The 15445-nt window shown below is 38.2% G+C and overlaps 1 protein-coding gene across 1 annotated transcript in view; it reads right to left on the reverse strand.

Moving 5' to 3' along the window:
- SEC61A2 (SEC61 translocon subunit alpha 2) overlaps positions 1-15445 on the reverse strand; it is a 43930-nt gene that overhangs the window by 22751 nt on the left and 5734 nt on the right. Inside the window, exon 5 of the mRNA XM_007935430.2 lies at positions 4878-4956. Coding sequence (XP_007933621.2) covers positions 4878-4956 — 79 coding nt within the window. The remainder of the gene's footprint in view (positions 1-4877; positions 4957-15445) is intronic.

Consider the following 15445-nt stretch of genomic DNA (forward strand, 5'->3'; position numbering starts at 1 on the left):
ACTAATTTTTATGTTTATCTTGTAACCTTCCATTTTGCTGAATTCTATTAGTTCCAGTAGGTTTCTTGTAGAATCTCTGGGATTTCCTACATATAATATCATTACATTTGTGAATAGGGATAGTTTTCTTATCAATTTAGATGAACTTTATTTCCCTTCCTTGCCCTATTGCCCTTGCTGGGACAACAGTGAATGAGAGTGGTGACAGAGGCTTCCTCTTCTCAAGGAGAAGCTTTCAGTCTTTCTCCATTGAGGACAATGTCGGCTGTTGATTTTGTATATGTCCTTAATTATACTGAGGGATTTTCCTTCTATTCCTATTTTGCTGAGAATTTTCATCAGGAATGGGTGTTGGACTTCCTCAAATGCTTTTTCAGCATCGATTAGGCTTATCATGTGATTCTTGTCCTTTGTTTTATTTATGTAGTATCAGATGACACTGATTGATTTTCTAACGTTGAACCACCCTTGTATATCTGGTATGAATCCCACTTGGTCATGATGTATTATTCATTTATTCATATGATGTTAAATTGTTGGCTAGAATTTTCTTCAGAACTTTTTCATCTGTATTCATGAGTAATACTAGTCTGTAATTTTCTTTTCTTAGTAGTGTCTGTCTGGCTTTGGTATAAGGGTATGATGCCTTCAAAGAATGAATTAGAGAGTATTATTTCCTTTTCTATGTTCTGGAATAGTCTGAGTAGCACTGGTGTCAATTCTTCTCTGAACATTTGGTACAATTCTCCAGTGAAGCAATCTGGGCTAGGATTTTTGTGTGTGTGTGTGTGTGTGTGTGGGGAGTTGTTTTACAACCTCTTCAATTTCTTATTTTGTTATGTCTATTCAAATTTTCTACCCATTTGTGTTCATTTAGGTAAGAAGTGTGCTTCTAAGAATTTGTCCACTTCCTCTAGGTTTTCAAATTTGTTGCAGCATAATTTTTCATAATATTCTCTTATGATCCTTTTTATCTCAGTTGGTTCTGTTGTAATATCACACATCTCAGTTCTTATTTTGGTTATCTGTATCTTCTCATTCTTTTCCTTTGTCAATTTGGCCAGTGGTTTGTTAGTTTTATTTATGGTCAAACAACCAACTTGTAGTCTTACAGATTCTTTCTACTGTCTTTCCGTTTTGTTTCATTTATTTCTGCACCAATCTTTATTATTTCCTTTTTTTTTTCTGGTGACTATGGGTCCCCACAAGCACTGGCCTGCAGGGTGGCTGGGCAGGATACACACCAGCGGCAACCATAGGAGCCACAGTTGCAGCTGACACACCTCAGGGTCTGCAAACCACACCATGGCTCGTGGGCTTCAGCCAGACTGCAGCAGCCATGACGGCCAAGCCACAGATACGACAACACTACAAACTTGATGCTGGCCATGCTACGTTGAGCCCTTTCCAAGCAAGCTCCTCCTCCCCACCCCACAGACATATATGCAGTTGGATGTTGCCCAAATGGACATTATACAACACATACCTGTCTATGTTTGCTTGCTTTGTCCTAATTTTTTTGTTTTTACATATCTAAGTAGGTGAGGTGGGCATGCTACAATGGTCACTAGTGTCTAGCAGCACTGGAACACTCATCACCTGTCTCTAGATGGGTGGGGAAGCAGCTAGCACAGGTTTGCTGGTTGTGCAGGACAACCGAGGGCAGGCTGGGCTGGCACTATGCATTCTCTGTCATTAGTCTAGTGTTGCAGGCAATGTCATTCACCAAATGGGCAGGGCAGTATTTGAGTTGGGTGTGGTGGACAAGCAGAGGAGGTGGGAACAGGTTTCCCTCTGCTTGCCAGTTCAACAGGCACATGGGCACACACTCTCTTCTGCTCACTAGGTGCATATGATGGGAGCTCTCTCTCTATTGCTTGCCAGTTCAGCAGGCAGAGCTTGATGGCAGGCTAGTGGGACACAGGAATGTGCTCTTTGCCTATTCTGGTTAGGTGGGTGATTGATGGGCTTGTAGGAGCACAGCTGCCACCACTCACTGAGTGAGGGGATGGAAGAAAAGGGTGCTAGTACACAGAAGCTTGTGATTGCCACCATTCACCAGGCAGGGCAGGAGAACTGAAGATGAGGTGAAAGGCAGGATAAGCTTATGAAAGTGCATGGTCATCAATGCTCATCAGGTTGGGGGAGTGGGAGGTGGGCTAGTGACCACACAGCAGTACATGGTTGCCATTTTGGTTGGGGAATTGGTGGAAGAGGGGTGAGTAGCAATCAAGCAAGTATGTGAAAGCTCATGGTTGTTGCTATTCATTGGGTCATGGGGGTGGAAGGCAGAAGGCAAGTGTGCAGGAGCATGGACTGCTCCCCACAGGGTCAGGAAGGGCAGGTGGGGGGCAGACAAGCACGTGACTCCCCCACCCCCTTGCACACACTAGAGGGGCTGGAGCTCTCAATCACCTACCTGTTCCTGCCCTTTACTCCCTGATTATAAAATCCCTGCCTACAATTTCTCCTCACTAAGCTCACATATGATTCAGTGTGTTTCACTAGCTCTAGATATACTTCCCTGTGATTTTCTGGTTACAAATCTGCACCATTCCTGTGCTCTGTCCCCACCGTATCCTGCTCACTTTATTTTTTTTTCCACAGTTGTCTGTACTTAAACTCTGCCATCAGCTGGGCTTTCTTTGCAGTTTCTTTCCTGAGTTCTTCACTTTGGGTGGGTGTTCTATGCCATTCCAAAATGGCCATGCTGTTCCATGCCAGCAGGAAGGTTACCATTAATCCGTAAATCTGTTTCGCTGCTGGTCTAGTTCTGCCTCTCCTTTCAATTGGTGCTCAGTCTGTTTTCTAACTCTCCACTGGGTATTCTGGGATCCGAAGATGCTTTTTGTGTTTCTCTTAATTTCCCAAGACTTTGTTGTCAGGAGGTTGTTCCAGTGTCATTTCTGTAGAGGGTCCTTCCCCACCCAACATGGTTCATGTAGCTCCCAAACAGAATACTACAAACTCCATGAAAATGAGGATGTTGTCAGTGCTCTAATTTCAGAGTCTAGCATAAGGCCTGTTACATAGTTAAGAACTCAATAAATATTTGCTGAATGAATGATTAAATAACTCATGGCATATCCAAATAACAGTAAAGTACTTGGCCACTAAATGAAATAGATCATCCAAGATATTAAGAAAACTAGTAACAGAACACTGCCCAGATTACAAACAAGTTCCATTCCTAAATATGTCTTTAAGTTGAATACATATGTTAAGTCAGGTAGGTACCTAGTATTAGTCAAACATTTGTCTTTAGTATATATATTATATATCTTTCTATGCATAAAAAAAAATTTACAGAAATACTTCTAACTACACTAAAAGAACTTTAATATAATAAGACAATAATAATGTTTTGATGTGCATCACAAACTAGCACCTGAGTGTTATTAGAAAACACTGTATATACCTTGAATTTTTAATATAATAGACTTTATGGGGGTTGGTTCATAACTATAGGTTGTATTAAGTCAAACATTTGTAACCAATGGACTACCTGTGTATCTTTTTAAATTAAACAACAACTAAATAAAGTTATATAAATGTATATATACTAGGGAGGTATGCATTCCTTAGAACAATCAACAACTGAAGATCAAAAGGGCAGCATTTACCTAAAAACAAAGTTCAGAAAAAGAAGGATTAGATTAGGAAAGGAGGAGGAATGGAAATGAGAAACACAGGGTGGAAGTGGAAAGAGTGATGTTACACTGACGGGATTGCAATTAATGACAGGAAACAAAATGTATATGAATTGTTGAATGGAAAACTAATTTGCTCTGTATGCTTTCACCCAATAAATAAATTTATACATTGAAAGACGTATACAGATAAAAATCTGGATGAACATTCACAAATCTATTAACTTTCCAGCAGTAACCCCTGAGAACTGAAACTTTCATTTTCACCTTTATATAAATCTTATAAAGGAGCTCTGATGGCACAGTGCCTGAGGCATTTGACTGCTAACCAGAAGGCTGGCGGTTCAAACCCACCAGCCACTCCATGGAAGGAAGATGAGGCAATCTACTTCTGTAAAGATTTACCACCTTGGAAACCCAATGAGGGTTGCCCTGAGTTGGAACTGACTCTATAGCAACTGACTCTATAGCAATGACTCTATTGCTCCATTTTTTAAATAATCAGTAACACTTTTGTAATCTAAAAAACTTACCAAAAAAATGCCTGCCAACTCTTTAAAGTATTTTACATGCAAAGAACCTCAAAATCCAGCCACTCCCTTCCTCTTTAGCCTCATTTATCAACACTCCTCACCCAAAATCTACCAGACTACATCATGCTATTACTGAGCACTTTTGCTTTAGCTCATGCTTTCCTCTGCATCAAACGCCCTTTCTCCTATCACTACACATACTAAACTTGAATTCAAAGTGCTGTTAAGGCATCATCTCCTCGTAACACAGCAGATCAGGGTTTCTTAGTCTCATGGGGTAAAAAAAAAAGATAGACTTTAGACTATTGAAGGTCCATGAATTTCCGTAAGTTTTATGTAAAATTTGTGTTGTATGTGTGTATATACATGCATTTTTCCAGGGAAAATACATGTAAATTTAATCAGATTCTCCAAGGAAACACCATGCATAAAAAGGCTGAGAACCAAAGCAGTAAACAGTGGTAATCATTCCATTCTCTGGAATATCTCTATATTCCGTACATATTTCTATTTTTACAATAAATACACCGATTTGTAAATTATCTACATGTTGGTCTTCCTTCATAGGCAATGCGTTTCTTTGTCATATCCTTCCTCTCCCTGTAGAAACTAAAAAATAGCTACTAATCCACACTTTTAGATCTATTTGATGTCAGAAGTAGTGTGGAGGCAAAAACCAAGAAAGAATACCCACCTCTGTTGGATGCAAGAATAACTCTCATCCAGTAGAAAGGATCTGCAGAATCTGATGACATGATCCCAAAGAGTGGTATCTATAATATTACATAAAATTCTTTATAAAATTATACACAAAGTTTGCATTTAATTATAATGCATTCACTTATGTTCTATAACAAAAACAAGCATATCTTTAAGAGTAAATTTCTTTAATAGAAAATGAAAACAACAAAAATCACTTAATTTTCACTAGTAAATACTCCTATCAAAAGAGTATAAGATATCAATATAACATAAGATGTGATATCTCTCTAATGACAGAATAATTTTACAAAGCTATGGATACAAAAAACAGCAACGGACACACTCTTAAATGTGAAGATGCTATATACAGTGGTAAATTATATAGTCACTAAAACTTATGCTTATGAAGCTTATAATGTTATGAGAAAGTGCTTACATTTTAACAGTAAACATAAAATAGTGGTTTCAACTGTGGTTAATTTTCCTCCCAGGGGATATGTGGCAATGTCTGGAGATATTTTTGGTAGTCACAACCTGGAGGGGAGTTGCTATTGGCATCTAGTAGGTAGAGGCCAGGTTTGCTGCTATAAGTTCTACAAGGCACAGGATAGCCCAACAACAATGTCAATAATGTCACTGTTGAGAAACCTTGGTATAAAAAGATATAAAATCGTGTAAATAAAGTAAAATATCAAAACTGTATAAGTACATATAGAAAATAAAAGTAGGAGTAAATATTTTTTAAAATCTTGAAAAGAGTAGTGGTGGGATTATGGTTGACTTTTTCTTTTATACTCTATTCAATATTTACCAAATTTTCTATAATGACTCATTTATTTTTATTAATCAAAAAATATATTTTCTGATTTAATATATTTCTGATTTAATACATTTATTAATCAGAAAAAAAAGATTAACCTCAGAGTGCTTCCTATTTTATGACCCATGTTTAAGAGACAGCACTTGTTCATACTCATCCCTACCACGTAGGGATCAGACACAAAGAAAAATAAATTTCCTCCAATTTAAAAAACTTTCTCTATGATTCTGTCAGGAATTTTAACAACCATTTAGTCAACTTAAACCTCTTTGGATGTCTGAATTTACTAGCTGGGTAGCAAAACTGATAAAGCAAGAAGCATGGATACTATATGTGCACCTTGTAGCTGTAGATACTCTTCTTCTAAAGTGAGGGATACAACAATCAACAATTTAAGATGAGAAGAGTAGCATTTGCCACATCATAAAGCGCAGAAGGCAGGAAGGAATAGGAAAGAAGGACGAAAGGAAATGGTAAACAGAGAAGAAGTAGGAATAGTGCTACTTACTACATTGTGGGGATTGTAATCAATGTAATGAAATAAAATGTGTACGAATTGTTGAATGGAAAACCAATTTGCTATGCAAACTTTCACATCACAATAAAAAGGTTTTTTTTTTTTTTTAAATAGACAAATATTTTTTTAAATAGTAAAAATAAAGTGAGGGATATGGAGTAAGGAAATTATTATGTAAAACCCATTAACATTATAGCATGTTGTTGTTGTTATTGTTGTTATTTGCCATCGAGTCGGCCCGACTCATAGCGACCCCTCCTTGGGTTTCCTAGGCAGTATCACTACGGAAGTAGGAATGCCCAACCTTCCTTCCGAGGAGTGGCTGGTGGGTTTGAACCGCCAGCCTTCTGGTTAGCAGTCAAGTGCCTTAGGCACTATGCTACCAGAGCTCCTACATTACAGCATAGTCCAGAGCAAAACATTTTCAAAGTGGGAAAGAGGTTAATCACTCAAATTATTTTCCTTAATTATGTCTGGCAGAGATAGCCATGTCTCCATGGTTAAATCCTTTGTGGGACACTGAACAAAGTCAGCCTACCTCCCATAAACCAAAAAACCAAACTCACTGCTATCGAGTCAATTCCAACTCAAAGTGGCCCCCACTGGGTTTCCGAGGTGGTAAATCTTTATGGAAGTATATTGCTCAGTCTTCCTTCCGTGGAGTGGCTGATGGGTTTGAATCGCCAACCTACTGGCTAGCAGTCAAATCCTTAAGCATTACATCACCAGAGCTCCTTCTACCTCCCATAAAAAACAAACAAAACTCACTCGTTTCCGACTCATAGCGACCCCTCCTTGGGTTTCTGAGGCAGTTATCTCTATGGTAGGAGATTGCCCAATCTTCCTTCCAAGGAGTGGCTGGTGAGTTTGAACCACTAGCCGCCTGGTTAGCAATCAAATGCTTTAAGCATTACACCACCAGAGCTCCTCTCCTATAGTCACTAGGATTACGAAAATCAGTTTTTAATGTCACAGCTATAGGATCATTAGCAAAAACAGTTAGGCAGCAAAGGAACTATTTTCTATGAATCTGTCAGTTGAAAAGAGTTCCAAACCTTATACTACAGTACATATAATTGGCTTTAATTTGACAGAATATAGTACAGCACTCTGGAAAAACAAAGCAATCCATACTTTAATGGAAATATTGAGCTCATCATTACATTACATTACATTTCCCTCCCCTGCTACTAACATAATGAAGCATATTTTTAAGAAAATCTAACAAAAATGAAAAAAGAAAAAAAAACAGGTGGGGGGTGTTGCAGATCATAGAGTAGCCAAAAAAAACTTCAAACACTGGTCAGGGGAAAATAGAAAATTGAGAAGTAAAGAGACTCATTACAAAGCTGCTCCTCACCACTACATGGGGAAGTCAATAGAATCTGCAGAATCCTCAATAATACTCCACATCCAAAGAAAAGAAAACTGCATACACATCCTAATCTTTTCCCTCTTTTGGCTATGAGGGAGTAGAAATAGCAGCTGGGAAGAAATAGATCAAAGTAAACAAGGGGCCAATTTTCTCTGACAGAATTGAAGATTACAGAGCTACAATGAATTTGAATGAGGGAAGGATCTGAAGTCTAGAATAAAATATAAAATTAAACAAAAAAAAAAAAAAAAACCCAATTACGAGAAGGAGCAGCCCTATAGGGTTTCCAAGGTTGTAATCTTTATGGAAACAGACAGCTTTAATTTTCTCTATGGAAAGACTGGGGGGTTTGAATCAATGACCTTTCCATTAGCAGCCAAGTGCTTAAACACTGGACCACCAGGGCTCCTTGGAATGAGATATAGTCCTCCCCAGTCAAGTGGTGAGAACCCTCACATAGACATTTAACAAAAATCGAACAAAGAGCAGAGAATAGGTATTTATTGCACTTATCTCGGAAGAGTTTTCCTCCCCTACTCCTCAAAGAAAATTGGATAGAACAGGAAACATCAAACTCTTAATCTGTCTAGAAGGGGAAAATAAACCTGCTTGAAATTCAGTGGAAAAGAATCAAGAAATCACCACAATAGACAGAGGTGCCTAAACATGAAAAAGGCAAATATACACAGTCAACAACTATGTAAACATATCTCAGGGGAAAAAAAGTAATAAAGTAACATCAACTGTATAAATTGTTCAGTCATTCTTTTCCTTGAGTTAACATTTTGTTTTTCTTGGATTATGGTGCAAAGGCTAAAATATTTACTATCTGACCCTTTGCAGAAAAAAAGTTTGCTGACACCTGGATTAGAAAGTTCAATATTGTAAAGACAGTAATTTTCTCTAAATTTATCTACAGATTCAAAGCAATCCAAATCATAATTGCATCAGGCTTTCTCATAGAGACTGACAAGCTGATTGTAAAATTTATGAAGAAATATGAAGCTAGACTAGCCAAGATAATTTTGAAAAAGAACAAAGTTGAAAGAGTTTTATGATTTGATTATAAAACTTTCTATAAAGCTACAGTAATTAAAAGTAGTGTGGTTTAAAATAAAAATAGACATATAGATCAAAGGAACAGAATAGAAAGTACAGAAATAGACCCTTATAATTAACTGATTTTCAACAAAGATGCCAAGGTAATGCAAAGAGAAAAGGTTAACCTTTACAACAAATGGTATAGGAACAACTATACATTCATGCAGAAAAAATGAATTTTGGCCCGTACCTCATGCCAAACACTAAAACTAACATGGAATAGATTCATTGACCAAAACACACAGGTAAAACTACAGAATATTCAGAAGAAAACAGGAGAAAATCTTCACAACATTAGGACAGGGAAACATTTCATGGGCACAAAAACTGTAAACTACAAGAGGAAAAAAATAATAAACTGAAATTCATCAAGATTTTAAAAACTTCTATTCCTCAAAAATGTTGTTAAGAAAATGAAAAGGCAAGCCAGAGACTGGGGAAAAATATTCACAATGCATCTGACAAAGGATTCATATCCAGAAAATATAAGAAACAAATATAATACAATAATAAGACAATCCAGTTTTTGAAAACGAGCAAAAAATCTGTAAAGGCCCTTTACCGATGACAGACACGCATACTCATTTATCAACTATTCCATTATCCAACATTTTGCATTTAAAACAACTTTGAAAAAATTCTCAGGTGGTGCCTCCAAAGGTCTGAGGCACCCACAGGTCACCCTGAATGATATACTAGAGGCCTTCCTTGTTGACAAATGGGTCACAGAAAGGAAGGTGGCCAACCAGCTGAGGGACACCTTCTGCTGTCCATCCATAATGTCTTGGTCCACCCATAGAGAGCGTGAGACAACAGCAGAATGATGTAAGGTCACAGGCAGAAATGGGGAGGCCAGAAAAGGTACCAAAGATGCCAGGGAAGTAGTGGGGGAAGGAGGGCAAGTAGGGAGAGGCAAGGGGTCCATGTGAGACTGCGGGGCCAGGGTGGACAGAGGACAAGCAGGATCCCTGCCCAGGGTGGGAAGAAGAAGGCAATGAGCAGAGGACAAGTGGGCACTGGGAAGCAGCAGACAATGGGCACCAACCAACCACCACTGCCTCTACTCCTCACCTCCGTGGGCTTCTGCAGTGGTGGGGAAGGTGTGGTAGGACAAGGGGGCCAGGCATGCCATGTGGATCCCAAGATGTGCTAGGGGCACCCAATGCGCAGTGAGTGACTGGGGGGATCCAGTGCCAAAGATGGGGCATAGGCCTCGACTCTTATGTATCACCAATTTCACTTAATAACCTGGTTTTTGGAACCTAACCATGCCAATAAGAGAAATGGATGTACCCAATAATTACATAAAAAGGTTTCGCAGTATCATTTATCAGGGAAATGGAAATTTAAATTGCACTCATCAGAATGGTTACTAGTGAAATGAAAAACAATAGCAAATGTTGGCAAGGATGGAGAGCAATTAGAAACAAAATGGGGCAATCACTTAGTAAACAGTTGGGCAGTTTCTAATAAAGTTGGAAATAAAGAAGCATCTGAAACCAAAAAAAAAAAAACAAACTCACTGCCATCGAGTTGGGTCTAATGGCAAACCGTCCTTGGGTTTCTGAGGCAGTATCACTATGGAAGTGGATTGCCCAATCTTCCGAGGAGTGGCTGGGGAGTTTGAACTGCCAGGCTTCTGGTTAGCAGTGAAATGCCTTAGGCACTATGCCACCAGAGCTCCTAAAGATGCATCAGTACTTGGAAAATATGGCCTTGGTGACAGAAATGATGCGGGAGATTGCATGAAAGAATTTTGCAAGTTCAATAACTTATTCATCATAAATACATCTTTTCAACAACATAAACAGTGGCTATACATGTGGACCTTGCACAGGAATGAAACTGACTACAGTTGTGGAAAGAAGCAATGGAGAAGCTCAGTATCATCAGTTAAAACAAGGCGAGGAGCTGACAGTGACACAGACCATCAACTGCTCATATGCATGTTCAAATTGAAACTGAAGAAAATTAAAACAAGCCAACAAGAGCAAAAATATGACCTTGAATATCCCATCTGAATTCAGAGACCATCTGAAGAATAGATCTGATACACTGAACGTAACTGAAGACCAGACGAGCTATGGGATAGATACATCTAGAACATCCTACACAAAGCAAATGGTCATTATAAAAAGAGGAAAGGAAGAAGAGACCAAAATGAATGTCAGAAGAGCTTCTGAAACATGCTATTAAATGGCGAGTAGCTAAAGCGAAAGGAAGAAATGATGAAATAAAAGAGCTGAACAGAAGATTTCAAAGGGCAGTTGAGAAGACAAAGTAAAGTACTATAATGAAATGTGCAAAGATCTGGAGTCAGAAAACCAAGAGGGAAGAACACACTCAGCATTTCTCAAGCTGAAAGAACCAAAAAAAAATTCAACCCTCATGTTGCAATACTGAAGAATTCTATGGGCAAAATACTGAACGATGCAAGAAGCTTCAAAAGAAGACAGAAGTAATAAACAGAGTCACTGTACCAAAAAGAATTGGTCAATGTTCAGCTATTTCAGGAGGAAGCATGTATGAGCAAGAAGCAATAGTACTGAAGGAAGAAGTCCAAGCTGCACTGAGGGAATTAGCATAAAACAAGACTTAAGAAATTGACCGAATACCTACTGAGACATTTCAACAAATAAATACAGCTCTGGAAGCACTTACTTGTTTATGCCAAGAAATTTAGAGGCCAGCTACCTGGTCAATTGACTGGAAAAGATCAAAAGGTAATCCAAAAGAACATGGAAATTATTGATTATAATTACTCATTATATCACACGCAAGTAAAATTTTGCTGAAGATAATAAAAAAATATGCTAGCAACAGTATCCTGATAGAGAAATTCAAGCTGCAGATGACAAAACGTTGCCTGCTGAAAATGAAGAAGACTTGCAGCACTTACTGATGAAGATCAAAAACTACGGTCTTCAGTGTGGATTATACCTCAACATAAAGAAAACAAAAATCCTCACAGCTGGACCATTAAGCAACATCATAAAAAATGGAGAAAAGACTGAAGTTCTCAGAGATTTCATTTTACTTGGATCCACAACACCCATGAAGCAGCAGTCAAGAAATCAGATGTACTGCACTGGGCAAATCTGCTGCAAAAGACCACTTTAAAGTGCTAAAGAGCAATGTCACTTTGAAGATTACAGTGCGCCTCATCCAAGCCATGGTATTTTCTATCCCCTCATATGCATGTGAATAGGACAATGAATAGGAAGACCAAAGAAGAGTTGATGTCTTTGAATAGTGGTATTGGTGAAGAATACAGAAAATACCATGGACTGCCAGAAGAACTAATAAGTCTGTCCTGGAAAAAGTACAGCCAGAATGCTCTTTGGAAGCAAGAATGTCCAGACCTCGTTTCACCTACTTTGGTCATGCTGTAGGAAGGGACCATTCCCTGGAAGGATATCATGTTTGGTAAAGTAGAGGGTCAGCAAAAAAGGGGAAGATCCTCAATGAGATGGATTGACACAGTGACTGCAATGATGGGCTCAAGCATAGCAAGGATTGAGAGGATGCCTCAGGATCAAGCAATGTTTCATTCTGTTGTATATAGGGTCACTATGAGTTGGAGTAGTTCATTAGCACCTAACAACAACAATAATAAAGTTAAATGTATATTTAACATACAACCCAGAAATTCCACACTTAGATATTCACCTAAGAGAAATTAAAATAAATGTCCACGCAAAGACTTGTACATTGTTCGGGTTACCTAGTGCCATTCTGACAGAAATAAACCACAAATGGGATGGCTTCAACAAACAGGAGTTTATTCTCTTCCAGTTCGGGAGGCTAGAAGTCCAAGTCCCAAGTGCCACGCTCTAGGGGCTCTGTGAAAGCCCTTCAACCTTGGGCTTCAGCTCTGCCTCCTGCTTCCAGCCCACTGAAGCTAGAGGCATCTCTTCACTCAGGCAGCTACTGGCTGCTGAGGCTAACAAGCCCAAGGTCAACAAACAAAATAGCACAGTCCCAATGTTACCAAACCACACCACAGGCCATTAATTCAAGTCCAATGAAAGTCCCAAGATCAACCAAGCATGGCAGGCTGCTGAACAACGACTCAGCTACACATACGCTTCAAGCATGCCATAAGCTAGAAACCAGTCCCAAAGCTATTTCTTATATACAGGAAGCAGACCACATACCCAAAGCAGCTACTCGGCTGCTCCAATAGATTCCACCATGGAGTTAATTACCTATCCCAGCATGGGGAATAAGTACACTCAGCTGCCCAGCCACTCAACCAGGTCCAGCCAAGTTGACACACAAACTTAGCCACCACATACATGAATATTCATAGTAGGCTTACTATTTACTACCCAAAGTTGAAAACAACCCAAATAGCTAACAACAGGTGAACGGATGAACAAACTGTGATATAGCTATATAACAGAACACTACTCAGAACTAAAAAGGAATAAATTACTGATATATTAACAACATACAAGAATTTTTTAAATAAATAAATAAAAGAAGAGAAAAGAGGGCAGACACTAAAGAGCATATACTATCTGATTCTACTTAATGAAACATTGGAAAAGACAAATTGAATTTTAGTGTAAGAAAAAGATCAGTGGCTACCTGGGAGTAGATCAAGACTGACTGAGAAAGGGGAGAGGGAACTTTTTGGAGTGAGGGAAATGTCCTACATCACTGAGGTAATGGTTACTTGGATGTAACATTTGTCTAAACTCTTCAAAATATGACTTTTAAAAATGAGTGCACTTCATTGCATGTAAATTATAGCTCAATAAAGTTGTTTTTTTAATTGGAAAAGTAGATTATGCAGTGATCGTTTCAGCAGCACATATACTAAATTTGGAATGATACAGATATTAGCATGACTCCTCAGCAAAGGTAACACACAAATTCATACTTTTCAGATTTGTAATTTAGTTTATTGGATGTGATAGACTTATTGTAGTAGAAAACTCAGAATGATGATTAAATGGGGGGAAATACTGCATGAAATTTGTTGTAAGAGGTATAGAGACTTATTTTCTTTATTAATATTTTCCTGTAAGAAAACATGTATTTGAAAAATGGTTTCTTGTGTCAAATATTTGTGCAATCAGAGCTGAACTATAAATTTTTCTTGTAATATCTAGTTATTTTGAAACATTTATAATGTATTTTTGATACATGACCAATTAAATTGGTAAAACAAAAAAAAGTAGGTGGTACAGAATAAAGAAGAGTGGAGAAAATCAAAGACACATGGAAGCAATTAATCCAAAGGACTAATGTACCATACAAATTACAGCCTTCTAGACTCTGAGACCAGAAAAACTATATGATGCCCAGCTACTACCACCAACTGCTCTGAAAGGAATCACAATACAAGGTCCTGCATAGAGTGAGAGAAAAATATGGAGCTCAAAATAATAAAAATGACCAGACATACTGGTCTGACAGAGACTGGTAGAACCCCCAAGACTATGGCCCTTAGACACCCTTCAAGCCAGAAACTGAACTCATCCCCCATGGCTCAACTTCCAGCCAAGCAAAAGACAAGCGTGTAAGATAAACCGTAACAGCTGGGAAGTATGCACTCCTTAAAATTACCAACCATACAGGAACAAAAGGGCAGCATTTTTCCTAGGGATAAACCTCAGGAAGCAGGAAAGGACAGGAAAGAAGGATGAATGGAAATGGTAAACACGGGGAAAAAGTGGGAAGAGTGATGTTACATTGTGGGGACTGCAATCAATGTCATGTATCAAAATGTGTATGAATTGTTGATGGGAAAAATCAAACTGCTCTGTAAACTTTTTCCCAAATCACAATAAAGTTAAAAAAAAAAAAAATAGATGGTAAAAATAAGGATTCTTCTTTTTTACTTTATATTTTTCTATATTTCTTTCTCACTGATTACTCAAAAAGGGAGGTAGAAAACTAAGCAAAATTAAATAATAATTTTACCTGTCAAAAAGAAAATATATTTGATATTTGCCTTTTCTGCACATTATGGACTTAATCTGCTTTACTGTTTCCGAGTGTAAAATGTATTTTAAAGAGCCCCTTATATGCATTTTGATACTCTGTGTCATAGGTAGGTCATGTTTTATTTTCATTTTATGAATTAATCTCTCTGCAAAAGCTTATTAAATGGTATCACTGAATTTTATTACTTTATAAACACCATACATCACAGAGGTTCTAAAAATGTGGCTTTCTGGGATTTTTGTATTAATACCTGCTATTCACAACATGAAAAAAGGCAAACAAACTAGAAGAATATTTGTAATATATGGCAAAGGTTTTAGCACTCTTACATATAGGGAAGAAAAAAAAAACATCCACTGCCATCTAGTCAATTCTGACTTACAACAACCTTATGACAAAGGAGAACTGCCCCATGGGGTTTCCAAGGCTATAAATCTTTACAGAAGAAGACTGCTTCATCCCATGGAGCAACTGATGGCTTTGAACTGCCAACCTTCTGGTTAGCAGCAGAATGCTTTAACCAATGTACCACCAGAGCTTCTTTCATATAAGAGAAGCTATTCTAAATCAATAAGGAAAAAAAAAAAAACTGAAGAGAAAAATGGGAAAGACCCAGGTGTAAAGTAGAGCTGACAAGCGACAAGGTTGTAGTCACCTCTTGGTCACAGCCAGCTACCCAGAGGGAGTGAGTAGTTGGACCTGTGGGCTTGGGACCATAGTCGCAGGGGACATCAAGCTCAATTGGCATAACATACTACACAAAACATTGTTCCACCTCCTACTTTGGCA

Source organism: Orycteropus afer, unplaced genomic scaffold (assembly GCF_000298275.1).
Source record: "Orycteropus afer afer isolate SDZICR_OR568_19922 unplaced genomic scaffold, OryAfe1.0 scaffold00028, whole genome shotgun sequence".
NCBI classification, from domain to species: Eukaryota; Metazoa; Chordata; class Mammalia; order Tubulidentata; family Orycteropodidae; genus Orycteropus; species Orycteropus afer.